This window comes from Triticum urartu, chromosome 7A, assembly GCF_056163025.1.
Source record: "Triticum urartu cultivar PI428250 chromosome 7A, HENAU_Tu73, whole genome shotgun sequence".
Classification (NCBI taxonomy): Eukaryota; Viridiplantae; Streptophyta; class Magnoliopsida; order Poales; family Poaceae; genus Triticum; species Triticum urartu.
This window is the reverse complement of record NC_141879.1, coordinates 53,008,869-53,023,691: the sequence shown is the minus strand read 5'-3', so window position 1 is coordinate 53,023,691 and position 14,823 is coordinate 53,008,869. Positions and strand designations below refer to the sequence as shown.

The 14,823-nt window shown below is 40.9% G+C and overlaps 1 protein-coding gene across 1 annotated transcript; it reads left to right on the top strand.

The window, feature by feature from the left end:
* The first annotated feature begins 6,536 nt into the window (after positions 1-6,536).
* Positions 6,537-14,804, top strand: LOC147957642 (uncharacterized). The gene is made up of 7 exons (XM_087531796.1): positions 6,537-6,733; positions 6,883-7,081; positions 7,184-7,282; positions 7,375-7,613; positions 7,763-7,835; positions 7,936-8,037; positions 14,289-14,804. Exons 1-7 carry the CDS (start codon positions 6,543-6,545, stop codon positions 14,802-14,804), a joined length of 1,419 nt encoding a protein of 472 aa, XP_087387922.1. The 5' UTR covers positions 6,537-6,542.
* The last annotated feature ends 19 nt before the right edge of the window (positions 14,805-14,823 follow it).

Genomic DNA, 14,823 nt, shown 5'->3' with positions numbered 1-14,823 from the left:
TGCATTGTCATTTTGAATAGAAGATATATTATCTCCTGCTAGTTCAGCATCTTAATTTGCACTTATGACCTTAGAAGAAGGACCAAAAACTCCAACACAATTTTGTTGCTGTTGAAAATTTATCTACAATTTATGGAGCAAAACATGCAATTAAACAACCATGCACATAAAAATAACAGATTCTTACAAACAGACTGTTTTTAGTGTTCTTTGATATACCTCTTCAATGTCTTGACCATTTGAACCATCTTTATCTTCTTGATTATCATCTCGCTCAGTGACATCTTCTACAACACATTGTGTAGTAATAACTTCTTGCGTAATTGATTCAAATCTGTCATGCGTGCTGAATTTTTCTTGACTTAACATCAATTCCTGACTACTTAGTACTTCTTGAAATATACAAGCAAGTCTATATTAATTTTTTTTAACAAAGACTTCTCAAAAAGCAGGAACTTCACTAAAAAATTGTTGTGCCCACGAACTTGACTTACTAACCTCTGTTTTCTTCTTCATTTCATGATACATTACATATTGGTCAAATTCAAGCATAACATCATCACCCTGCATCAAGCAGAACAAATATATTATTAATAAACTTTCTTTTTCACAACTGTGTATAGAAACAACCTGATTGGGTAATTCGAAATATCAGTGAACAAAACATACATCATTTTTTTCTCCTAAACTTTTATCAACTTGATCACTCGTAGTTAGCATCTTTGCTTTTTCTTTGCTCTTCACTTGTTTCTTCTTATTTACTGCTCTAGTTCTTCCACTTGAAAGCACCTAACACAAAAACAAAATACCTTTTCAGCAAGCTCAGTGGATACCATATATTCACTGTCTAGGCAGTACACAATTGAATTTAGAAGAACAAGACTTGGTCTTATTAAACTGAAGATCATCAGTTTAATCATATTCAGTGCACAATGTTTTACACTCAATTGATTCAAAGGATATATTTATTCAACAATGATTCAGTTATCAGGTTGTTTGAGAACTAATGGTTCGTCTATTTTGTGAAGACAAAGGTTGTTTGAGAATTAGTTTATTTTGGAGACGTAAAAGATTTACACACTAGGAAAATTACTAATGGTTCGTCTGTTTTGTGGCCATAAATTAAATTTAATAAAATAACAGCATAGTTTCTTCAATTCCAAATTGGCCACATAATAATTAGCCCTTCTAAACCAGAGTGAATCCATAAATTTTTCCTTCATTTTGTGAATTACAGAGCACAAACGGTGCCACATAGCAGTACACTTTTTTGGGTACCTGATTAATTGAAACTAAAATTAACTTATGCAATCATTACAAAATATAACTGTCCTCCACAACGATCTACTACTTTTTTGAACCTTGTATGTTTACAAAACAGTGCATATGTTTTAAGGAGTTTGTTGATCTGATTATGTACTGTCTGACCCTACACTAGGCAGGTAAGAATATACACATCTATTCAGATGCATCAGAGATTTCAGCATACACTGTTATGAATAAATAAGCAAAATTCTGGATAAAAAAAGGCAACCACTATCAGACATGTCCCTTTTTCTCTCAATTTTTTGGTATTCTAGGCACAAGTACTATGAAATCTTGACATATTTGAAGAGCGTTAACAACAGAACCTCCCATAATTAATTGTGCATTCGACCAGATGTTAAATGGTACTTCCTCTGTACCAAATTATAAGACGTTTTTGGTAGGCTATTTAGCATACCAAAAACATCTTGTAATTTGGGACAGAGGTAGTAGCTAACACTGGATGGCAATAAGATCACAAATACTTCAAAATACAGGTGCAAGGGTACACTAGTTGACTTCAAACTTGCAGCTTGTACATAAACTTTCAGACAACTAGTCTGGACAAAATTGCTTAATGAAGAGCATGTTGTACGTCCCTTGGATTTAACCATGCCGTTTCCCCCCACCTAAACGTACATCAACTTTTGTGGCATGGCAAGACGAAATTTACTGAGAGAAGATGTAGGACACGATGCATGAACCTTCTCCTAGCAATCAAGGAAGTAGCCAGAAGGACAAGAAAAACATGCATAGCCTGTGATTGTCTATCTTGTCAAACTGAAAGGACATGGGCAGAGAGAAGAAAGAACAAGTGTATGCAGACAGCCAGTACATTAGTCTATATAATCTACATAGTTTCTGTACTGACTTTCTAAAAGAGAAACAACTTCTTATGTCTGCACTTTTTATATCTAACATAAGAACATAGCAGATGAAGAAAAGAACCTGGGATCTGGACGATCGGCTTGAAGAACGTAGGTTTTCGATTCCCATGGACGCCAATACTGGTGGAATTGATGTCCTGCCATCCACGCCAGAGAATTCCCCACCAGAAATTTGTGCCGCCACCGACGACGGCTCCGTTGCCACCATCGGCGCCGCCAATTCCTCCCCTTGGGGACTGGTCGAGAGAGTCGAGGGGTATCTAGAACAATTCCCCTGTTTTCTTTTGTTCAGAGTCTTTTCCTCCCAAGTCACTTACTTGCGGGCCCTGAATTATTTCCATAGGGACCTAAAAAATATTTCAAAGCTGCCGCTAGGTGTTTTTTCAAAAAGTACTGGCAACGTGCTTAAACAGGGGGGCTTATTTGTCAAAAACAAACCACGGGCAGGAAAATTCCCCATTTCTCTTCCACTCTTTCTTTATCTCTTGCTCCGGCGACTGCCGACTCTCTCCTGGATGCCCTGTTGGGAAATTACTCTTCGCCAAGATCAACGCAGGTTTGCCCTTTGAAATCTCTTTTCTGTGTCATTCCGTAGCTTCTAGATTGTACCTCTGGCGAAACTACGAACCCTAGGTTGAGCTTTTTATCCCCAAATGCTTCAGACACGGTGGATCTACTAAATCTTAGGGAGTTCTTCGACTGTACCCACTAGGTTCCTACTGTTGTTCTCGGTCAGATAAATGAATTAATTAACCTAGTGTCAAAATCTTAGCCTACTGCACTGAAACTTTTAAAGATCTATGCCTAGTTCACTCAACCCTGCCATGGAACTGGTTTGGGATGCTCTGCTACATAGCCGTGCAACATGACAACAGGTGTACAATTTGTTTTGTCGTCTCTGCTCCTCTGGCACAAATAGGAATTGCTCAATCAATATTTTTTTGTTGGTCACAGTTGCTGAAGGAATTGCATTTTTGTTTTAGATGTTATATGACAATTATTTTTGGAAACAACTAACGTAAGTTTTCATGTATGTAATACAAAAGAGCATGTGCATCACAGCTGACAAACGTGGCCAAACTAGAGCGGCATTTTTGACATGTGAAATTCTGAATTTTACTTTCAGTACTATCAGTCCTAATAATCAAATGTGATTCAGGCACGACATAGTATTTTTACTTCCAGTACAACTTTCTCACATGTAGCGATAATCAAAATGCTAGTCTATATTTGTTATCTCTCCGCCTACTGTTGTGGTGATGCGCTGTGGCCTTGCAGCTCCATTGCCATGTAAAAACTTTTTAATTATTTGTTCAATATTGAAACAGAGTAAAATTTCAAAATCGAATCACAATGGACAAGTCTTGTTGATATAACCTTTGGTCAATATATTCACTATGTTCTTTCTGTCTGTTGATGACAATGCTTCTTTTTTCTTCTTCTTAACAACGTTGTCTTTTTGTATAATTCATTCATTGATAGACTGGTAGATTGGTAGTCATGGCATTACTCTTGCTATAACTTTTGTGTTGTTATGTGCAGATGAGTTCTGTAGATCAAAGTTTCATCAACAAGAGGATCAACCAGCAGCATCTTGACACTCAATTAAATGAGCATAATGCAGCTAAGAGATTAAAAGTAAGCACAACAATCATATCCCCCAAAACTAAATTTATTCAAACTGCTCTTTTCTCCCCTTAATTTAATTTAACTGCTCTGTCACATATTCATGTTTTTCCCAATTCTAATTCATTCATTGTGTCCACCAGGTCACCGAAATTAATCATATCAGTCTGTTGATCAAGTTTATATCTGAACTAAATGAGGAGCAGAAGCTCATAGTTCATAAGCTTGGGTTCAGTTCTTTGCTTCATATATCATGCAACTGTATATTGGATGATATATTTGAATGGTTAGGAATGCAGTTCAACACCACTACTTGCAGAATTGAACTAAGAAATGGTTTCAAGTTCCATTTGACAGAATTAGCTGTACACAAAATCCTAGGCATTCCATGTGGCGGTTTTCCAATACAAACAAAGCCTTCAAAACAAATTGTTGATTTCATGAACACATTTCTTGGAACAACAAAAGCAACCCCAGAACACTTGCTATCAATGCTATCTGAAAACATATCAGAAGAAGCTTTCTCTAGGATTTTCATGCTCCTTGTACTATCCATTCTAATTGCCCCGAATTCAAAGGGACTTCTAAGCCCAAAATACTACAGTGCGTTGGTCAATATTGAGTCAGTTCCAAAATACAATTGGTGTCTCTTTACCCTGTCTTTCTTGGTTCATGAGATTGCCAAAATGCAGTCCACTGTTGGGAAGAAGAGGTCAAAACTAGCAGGAGGTTGCAAAGTACTATCAGTGGTAAGGATTTATTAGAATTTTAACTTCTTTTTCACTTTAGATCATGTCAAAGACAATTTTTACCTGACTTTTCATTTCCTTCCATATTTTTTGGCAAACTTTGTCAGATTGCACATTTTGAATTCTTGATCACTTCTGACTACAAGATTTCAACCAGTACGTTCCCAAGACTTCCTTTGTGGTCAGCAACAATGCTCAGATCATTCATCGCTCTAGACACAAAGCCTGGAGTCAATATTGAGTTTGGGAGGCTTGAAGTAAGTACAAAAGAGACAAATATCAAGATTAACTTTAATTTTGTAGTACTTTTTTGCTCATGAAATTTACCCAACTGAAAATCCAGTTTCATTTTTTTCCTCAAAACAAAAACAGATGAAGCACATAACAGCAACTCCATTCGCTGATTCTATCATTGAGCCACCTATGCAATTACCTGATTCAATTTTGCACTACATCAACAGCAAACTGCCATCGATTCACAACATATAGGTTTGCAAATCTAATTCAGAAGCAAGAATACTTGTCTTTTACTTACAAAGTAGTAGGCTCATCTATATTATTTATTCTTGCTTTGATCTAAATTTATTCTTTCTCAATTCTCATTTTCTTGAAATCAGGAAAGGATTAAGCTTCAGAGTTCCAGTCAGAAATTTTGGCAGACAGTTTTAACAAACTCTATTCCAATGATGCAATCTTATGTTGACGATGTTCTGAGTTTTTTACCCTCAAGTTCTTTTTCTAAAGATGAACCTCAATATCAACCTTCTTCAGTTACAGCTCTTTCAGGAGTGCACTTGGGTAATGTTGTATCTAATGTTGATTCAACTCGTTCCCTGATACCCATTAGTGCAATGCAGAAACATCCGCACTTGGACTCATTCATGTATTCAACTAATTTCTTGGATTTTCCTGGCCCTCGCTCATATCCTCCAAGCTTTGATTCAGAAAATACTCAAGATCTAATTGATTCAATTATTCTAAAATTCTCTGAACGCGTGCTTATTGATGAGCAAATCAATTTCACTCCTACAATATCTATTGGATCTCCAAGTTCCATAGATTTAGCGCTTCTAGAAGTTTTCAGCAGAGATGAAATTAATGAAAACTTTACCTATACAGTCATTTCTCCTAAAGAAGGTAATACAAACTTTTTATACAATAAATCTTTTGTTTTGTCCACTTTTTCTTTATTTTGCAGTCCATACATAATTTCCTTCATATTTAAACTACTTACAATATCTCCAATTCTTTCTTATTATTAGTCAATAAATTTTCATTTTTCTGTGTTTATTCGTTGTATAAATACCAGTTGTCCTGGATTCGCTTAGAAAGAAACCAACATGGGAAGACTTGAATTCAACAGAAAATCGTAATTCGAGACAAGAGAAATTTAGCTCTACTCATTGGAAATTTATCTCATCTGATTCATCTGCCACAGGTACTTTCAATTTATTTTTCTTCTTCCATAATTTTTATTTTCTCTTTCGTTTTATATTTTAATGTTCATACTAACATAAAAAAAATTCATCTTGTCTTAATGCCAGGAGACTCTTTCTACTGTGCACCACATCGAGTCGAACTAGAAGAATTAGAAGACAAGTCAATTCTCATTGATTCGCATCCGTACCATCAAACACTTGAAAAAAAATGTGAAACCAATCTTCCATCTAGTCAAGTGTCTCAACCAGCAGCTCCACCTAATTCTTTCCTAGCAAACTACACTAAAGATGACATACCAAGTCTCAATGCAATAACCGATGCACTAGAAGATACAGTCCCACCCTGTATGACTTCTTATCAAACAAGCTCCTACTCTCATTTGGGTTCTTCGTCCAAACTGGTCAAATCTAGGTTCTTCAATGCTAATACTCGATTCCTGTATAGCAATAGTCCACTAAGGCCTTTCAAGATTAACTCTCCGCAGCTTGAAATTTCTTTCGGAACTCCACTTAACGATCCAGCGTTGCTCAAACTCATGGAAGAATTTGAAGCTAAATCCAAAAGGAATCAGATAGAGGCAGGAAAGAAGCAGTTTCAAAACTTCTCTTCCGCAAAAATTGTTCAGCAGCCCAACTATTTGCAGTTCCAACAAGTTATCTTCTCAACACCAGTGCCAATAGAATTCTACAAGACAATGACTGCAGCTCTTCCAGTTCTGGATTCAAGGTTATTTTTATCCAAACTCGATTCCTTTTAGCTGTACAAATCAGTCATAGTTTTCATCAAACTCTACCATACAAACCATTTATTCATTCTCACATTATTTTTTTACTAACTTCTAGTTGAAAGTTTCTGCGTTAATTCCAAAACAACAGCCAAAGAATATTCCAAGTGAATGAAGTATGGGTTGACCAGAAAACCTTAACTATTTCCTTAAGACATGGTTGCTGGATGAATCCGCACTCTTTGGATTGTTACTCAAAGATGCTCAATACTGACCAACTAATCCGCGGCAGGCAAGGCCTAATACCAAATACTGATGTTATTAGGCACATTGTGCAAAGAGAAGATATGGTATGATACATTTAATTCTTTTTCTTTCTCTGTCTTCGAATGTTTTTCTGTGGTAATATCTGCTAGTTTTACCAACCAAATTTTTTTTCTGCTTTTTATCAGGCAATACTCATGAGGCCTATGCTTGATCATTCAGACCCAATATGCATAGACATTTTAAGTGAAGCAACAGTTGGCTTCAGATTGGAAATAGCAAATTTTGTTAGTACCTTTTCTTTTAAACAAAATTTCTCTTACTGAGTTCTTCAAATGGAAAATTGTGACAAGAACTAACCTACTATGAATTTTCACAGGTCCACTTGCCTTGCTTCAATGATAAGCAATGGATTCTAATAACAGCAAACCTACAGAGTGGAAGATTTTTTGATATTATGAATCCTGATGGGTCTGGACAAGACAGATTCACAACTATAATAAGCACTATCTGTTACAATTTCAAGTCACTGTTTGCACTCACCTACCCTAACTGCAATGCATTCAGCATCAAAGACTTTGACTACAGATTCATTGCAGTTCCTAGGACTCATTTCAGGTTAATCAGTTTGACTTCTTACATCATTACCAGTTTTTCCTCCATTTCATCCACATCACGATAACATAAATTTTGAAGTTAAGGATTATTATGTTATTTTATCTGGATTTTTTATTCTAACATTCTAGTTAACCTGATTTCTAATGCAGGTACGACACAGGTGTTTTCCTTCTTCAAATACTAAAAACATATCGTGGCATGGGAGTTCTTGGATTCTCTACTGTAAGAGTTTCTTATCTTCTAAACAACATATTCTAATTGCAATTCTTTCATCTCATAGAAGAAAAATTATTCAGATGATAATCACAACTGTGCAAAACAGGTTGATCTCCAAGCTATGCGCGAAATATTTTTGTATGAGATTGCAACCTACCAAAACAGCGAGGTCCAACTACCAGTCGTGAGATCATTTCTTCAAAACCACGTAAGTTATAAACACCTCCTTCAATTTTCATACTTCTCTTAAAGCAACTTTGTTACTAAGGGAAGTATAAACCAAAAATTCAATCAATCTGTTTCTGCTTTTATTCTTCAGGGTTTCCGGTCTTTCAAATAAAAGGAGTTCGCACAATCAATAGACTGAACAGCTGAAAGGTACACTCTAAAAGAAGTGTGTTTTTGAAAACTAGTACACTTTTTTCACATGATCAAGTCCATATTCAGATGTATATTTTATATTAAGAAACTAAACATATTCTGTTTTTGAATTTTTCAGGACCACTTGAAGGTGTAAAATGGATGAGATCATATTTTCGGCGAGCTTCACATTTCAATATCGAAACAAGGGTCAACACTAGCCATTCTAAACTTGTTTCTGGCTTCCACTAGTGTAGTTGTTCTAAGTAATACACCCCCTGCCAGTATGATTTTACCTATGGAGAGCTATCGGTGTTTTTTTAATTCAGTTGTACTAATTAGAATAAAATTTCTTTTCAAACCAATAAACTAGTGCAAGGCACTACCAAATTCTGAAATAATTCATTCAGCAGCTACTCTGTGATTTTATGGAAATTTTTTATTGTTATGGAAATTCATACCATTTTTTGGTTCACGCATTTTCTCCTACCGAACATAATCTTATAGAAATTTCCAGTTCAAAGTATATTGACGAAACAGTAGAAGGAACCGACGAACTAGCGTTGAAACAGTCCAAACAGAACAAACAGTGAACTAGCGCCAAAACAGTGCAAACGCGCTAGAATTTGGGCCGAATAAAGAATCAGCCCAACATCCTACTTCTGCAGGCGCCAGTTAGGCTAATCGGCGCAGAAGGCGCCGACTAGGAGCACCCTGTCAAATCGGTATGTTGGTGTACAACAAATACGTACCTGAATACCCGCATACCGGCCGGCAAGGAGGCCCGTACTCAAATACGCAACGGCTGTACACTACGCCCGGCAAGGAGCTGATATAGGATAACTTGAACGTTTTTTCCTTGAACGGGAAGATCGGCCGATTGAATAGCTAACACCGCGAGCGACCTCGCTCTTTCCATCTGCCTATAAATACAAACCACATCCATCCATCACGAGAGGGAGAACTCACGCACGCAGGAGGCACAGGGAAGCAGCCCGGCGGACGACAGATCAATCTGTCTCTCGCGCTCCTACACAGACGCAAGAAGCACCCACCAGGAGATCCGTCAGGGGAGCCACCGCGAGATCAATCCATCACGCCGAGCACGCATCCGGGGAGCTCGTGCAGGCGGCCGAGACTCCGTACGCAACCGGGCCAGGCTCACCGGAGCCGCTAACGGAGATCGCATCATGCCGGTCATCTTCTCTCAAGGTGAGAACCATAACTAGCCTATCCCTCGCATCCCATCTCTTCTCTCTCAATGGCGGTGACCGGAGCTGCGGCCGGACGGCCGGAGTCGAGGCTGGCCGTCGGCTTCCTCTCATCTCGTTGAAGAAGACGACGCCGCCGCCCCGGAGCTGCCGTTCATGTGTAGCCCCGGTGCACTACTCACTGGCGACGGCTTCCGCGAGGACGGTGACGATGTCCCAGGGTTGCGCACCCTCCACACAATACGACCATGTGACGGGGTTGTCGGGAATGCGGAACCCCGGGCATGCGGAACCCCCTGCGCACCCTTCATACAAGACGGTGACGGATCAGGGCCACCATCCGTGCATGGTCCTCGGTGCATCCTCCACCGACGAGTCTGCCGGCAACACCATCGTGCCGGGACTCGGCGGTTCGGCTCGGCGTACTCTAGTGCGCCGCCCACACCTGGCGGCGCCCGGGCAAGGCACAGCCGCATCGCGGGGCCTCATTCTCTCCCGTCTGACCGGTCCATGAAGGCGCCATGGGCTGGCCGGGACTCGCCGACCCGCATCGTTTGACTCGGCGCCATGCAGTGTGCCACCCCTTCTACCTACACTACCGGCGGTGCCTGGGCAAAGCTCTGCCGTCTCGAGGCCTCCATTTTCATTGTCTCGCCGTTCCATGAAGGCACCATGGGCTGGCTGGGACTCGTCAACACGTATCGTTCGACTCGGCACCATGCAGTGTGCCATGCCTTTTACCTACACTACCTGCGGTGTCTAGGCAAAGCTCTGCCGCCTCGCGGGGCCTCCCTTGCCATTGTCTCGCCGGTCCATGGAGGCACCATGGGCTGGCCGGGACTCGACGACATGCTCTGCTTGACGCGCTGGCGGCGGCGCGGCGCTCGACGAGTCGGAGACTCGTCATAACCATGGAGGCGGCGCGGCACTCGACGAGTCGCGTTGACTCATCATAACTATGGTGGCGGAGACATCATCCGGCTGCGGCCGGGACACGCTTAGGCATATCTTGCAGCCTTCCTCTTCATCGGCACGAATGCGTGTCACATGTGTCGGGGTCCGCTCATGTCTAGCGGCTCCCGGTCCGAATGCATCCGCCATGGAGGCGGACTCGGCATCACCGTCGGCACTCCGTGTTGGCGGCGCGCCCTCATTTGCGTACGGCTCAACCGTTGCCGCTGGCCGCACTGGACGGCACGAGGTGGTGACTTCCTCCGCAATTGGCGGCGGTGTATGCGGTCATCGACGGATGTGCACACACCATGTGTCGCACATCCATCCATTCCTTTTCTCCTTTCGACAACTACTCCCACGGGGCATACCCCTCGCACTCCTGGCGAATCTACAATGTCATCAACGACGTTCAAGCCAAGCCCAACCATGCATGCTACTTCAACAACCACATCAAGGCCGCTCAAGGCCGAGGAGGCAAGACCGCGTAGGCAGGCGTGGCCGGAGCAAAGGCCACGTTTTCGACGGCGCGTGTACCAATCCGTACACGGACACTGCCGCCGCCACACACACCACCACCACCATGCATGAGGAACGTGAAGCGAAGACCGAAGGCGACGACTGCACAGCTTAATCCGAGGTGTCCCGTGGTACTATCTGCGGGAGTAATTAACCGGGGGCTTTCCGAGGCCCCCGGGAACCAGAAGACCCGATAGCTTGATCCCTTGGCCGCGCCAGCAGGCCCCCATTTTCTTTTTTCTTCTTCTCGTATTTGTGTACTTTGTACACGGGCACGACCGCAACACATTGTACCCCTGGGTCAAGGGAGACGCTTATACGAACCCTCTATCTTTTTGTATGAGCGAAGTCTTTCCTTTTTCGTGCCAAACAAGGAACTATTGAACTCAATCACTTGCTGATGTTACTCAACAATTTTCTATTGAGGTCTATACCATAGAGGTAATCAAATTGGATCAGTGATTGATTTCTAGGTTTCGCCGTGAATCTAATTGGTTACTTTCAGTTATATAATCAATAGTTCGAACCGTACTCAAAGGTAGAGTGAGTGTGCTATCAAATTACTTGTGTTTTATGTTCAATTATATCTATGCATGGGAAGAGCATGATGTACGGAGCTGGTTGAATACAATTTATTTGAATTCTATTTTTTTAAAATTCAAAATTTGTTTGAAAATTTCATGCGAAGAAAACCCACTTTTTTATATTTTTCAGAAACTGGATTTTCCGTCACGAACGAAAAAAGAACATAATTAGAAAGAAAAAAACTTGCTCACATCCCATGAAACTGTCCTGCGCAGGCAGTTGTGTTTTACGTTAAATATACCTGTGCATGTGTTCTGTACGTACGTCGGTCATCTAGTTTAATGATGTAATGCTTATTTTGGTCAACATAATGAAAAGAGTAAATGGATGCCCCGTGTGAGACTTATGGTCGAATGACTACCTCACTTGGATGGTATGTTTTAGTTCAACATGTTCTGATTGAGTATCATATAGTGGCTGTGTCCAAAATTGTTTAATTAGTTATTTCTTTCAATTTTGCTCAGGTTCCTTGCAGGGCAAGGTGTGACTTCTTAGAGAGGTTTCGAGTTCCGCTTGATGGAACCATCATATTCTAGTGCACCCACATGAAGATGCTAACGGCCCAACACTTGAATTGACTTGTCACCAGTGAGCCAAACCGCACCTATTTCGGTTGCTCTGGTTGGACAACCCTTGCAACTGCTTATGAGGTGGAAGCTGGGGAGAGGGCCATATTCTACCTCGAGTATAATCGTGACGTATCATGGTCTACTACATGCCTGTTGGTAGCGATAGTTCACTTACTCCAGACTATTTTTTGCGGATACACTTACTCCAGACTATGACCCTGAGTCCGCCCTTCGAAAAGTCTAGTTATCTAGTAGGCATGCATGGCAGATCTCATATTGTTACCATCTCTATTTAGTCGAACTTGTGTGTTACTTGCATCTTTCTGGTACTTTGTTGAACTATGTCAATTACTACATTGTTGAACTTAAATGTTGGTATTTGCCTCTATTTAGTACTATCAAAATGTCAATTAATTACTGTTGTTAAACTGGATTGTGGTGTCATTTTCATCAGGATAGTGCCGTTGTATAGCTTTTATCTCAAATCTGGAAATCAAATAGCTGGCGTGGCACCACATGGCAAGGCACTAGTGATGAATATTGTTGCTGGCTTTGACGACGTGGCACGCTTTTAGTATGTAAAATACTGCCGACGTGGGCTCCAATGCCACCACTATTTTTGACAATGGCATCGTATTGGTGGGCGTCGGCCTTCCATGCCGCAAAGAACTTTTTGCCATGCCATGGCTAGGCTTTTCATCCCTAGTGTTCGAAAGTAAAAACATGGACATGGGCTTTAAAATTTAAATTGCCATGAAAAAAAGGAAAAAAATTCCATGAATTATGATTGATATGTATGTAAAAGTAAATTTGCCATGGTACTAAAGTTAATTTTACAATGGCAAATAAATGTAACATTTCCAAGGAAAAATAAATTAAAAAATTTCATGGCAATAAAAGTTATATTTTCCATTTCAATATAGGTAATTTTGCCTTGGAAATAAATGTGAATTTGCCATGTCAAAATAAAGAGTAAAAATTGCCATGGCAATAAAAGTTAAAAAAAATGTCATGGACAGTTAGGTAAATTAGCCATGTCAATGAAGGTAAATTTGACATGGAAAAAAATTAGTTTTGCCAAGCCAATAAAGTTTTTTTTTGTGCCATGCTAAAAGTAAAAACGGTCATGTTCTTGAAAGGTGAGAAAAAGTTATGATGATCAGATTTTCATACATTTATCCTGTGCCTACCGCCAAAAGATGTTTGAAAATTTGCTATGATGTATGAGTCACACTTTTCGAAAAAGAATTCCATCTGTCCAATGCATATAATTTCTTTTGCCATTATATGATCAATGAACTAGAAGATGAAGGGCATAATTAAAAAATAAACAGAAATAGCCATGGCATATGCATATTAAAAAAGACGGCATTGTATTTTCATTATAATTATAATGCTTTGTACAAGGGAATTCTCATGTATGTAAATAATTTTGCCTTGGCACAATATAACAAAATAACCATGGTAATTGTATTATACTTGCCATGGTTCATAAACTAAGTTTGCCATGGCAGATATGTATTAAAAATTGCCATGCTATTTTAATTTAAATTGCCTTTTTGTATGAGAAATTTGTTGTGCATGTAAAGAACACCAAAAATGAACAAAATTGTGATCACATATGTAAATTGCAAAGTTGCCATGGTCTACTAGCTATAATTTGCATGCTTTGTATAAGAAACATGGCATATTCAAAATAAAAGTTTCCACTGTGTTTTTGGCAACAATTTTCCATTGGTTTTGTCGTGTGTGTACGATTGCCATGCTTCCGTGCACTTAGATTACCATGATACATGAAAATCCTAAGGGATTCATCTTCCACAACTTGCAAACACAGTGACATCAAAAAAATGCCATGTGATAAGTGAACTCATCACTGCTGTTTATACTATCCCTCTGTAAACTAATATAACAGCGTTTAGATCACTAAAATAGTAATCTAAACGCTCTTATATTACTTTACGGATGGAGTACTAAAATTGGCAAGCTTCCATGACACATGAAAATCCTAGTGGCCACCTCTTCCACATATTGCACATGAATAAACAACAAAAAATGCCATGTGGAAATGAACTATCTAAATTTGATTGCAAACAGAAATTTCAACTATCTACATTACCATCTTCCACACAAATTTTCCATGTCGAAATGCAAACTAAAAAAGTGCATGAAGACAGGACCATAAAAACGACACCTGAGTTCGTGTGCATGGCCGCGACGGCAGCCTCCATAATGGTGCCCATGTTGGGCGTCTTGGCCTGCAGCGCCGCTCCTGCACGCCCCGCCGCAGCCTCGTCGGCCACCACCACTGCCTCGAGGCCATCCCATCACTAGTCTCCACCACAACATGCCATAGACGACGCGGGGCACAGCACCGGATCTCGTTAGCCACCACCACAGCATCAAGGCCGCTGCGGGACCCCTCGTCGCGAGTCAACCAGAGATGCACGTTGCGGATGAGGTGGTCATCGGGGGAGTCGCGCGGCTGCCGCAGACCTGCCACTCTCCGCGGTCGCCGCCGGGCTGCTGTGCTCACCTGCCGTGCACCTCCCGCCGAGGCCGTAGCAGGAACTGCAGGAACCCTCTTCGTGTGGCAACCGGCGATGCGCGCCGCAGATGAGGTGGTCGTCGGGCAGACTGGCGTGGCTGCCATAGGACCTGCCGCTGTCCATGGCCGATGCCGACCTGTGGGGCACGTCGCCACGCGGTTGCCGCCCATGCGCGCACAGCGGATGGGGGGAGGGCGAGAGCTACTGAGTGGGTGGAGAAGAAATCTGTAGGGAGATAAGGTGCTTTGAC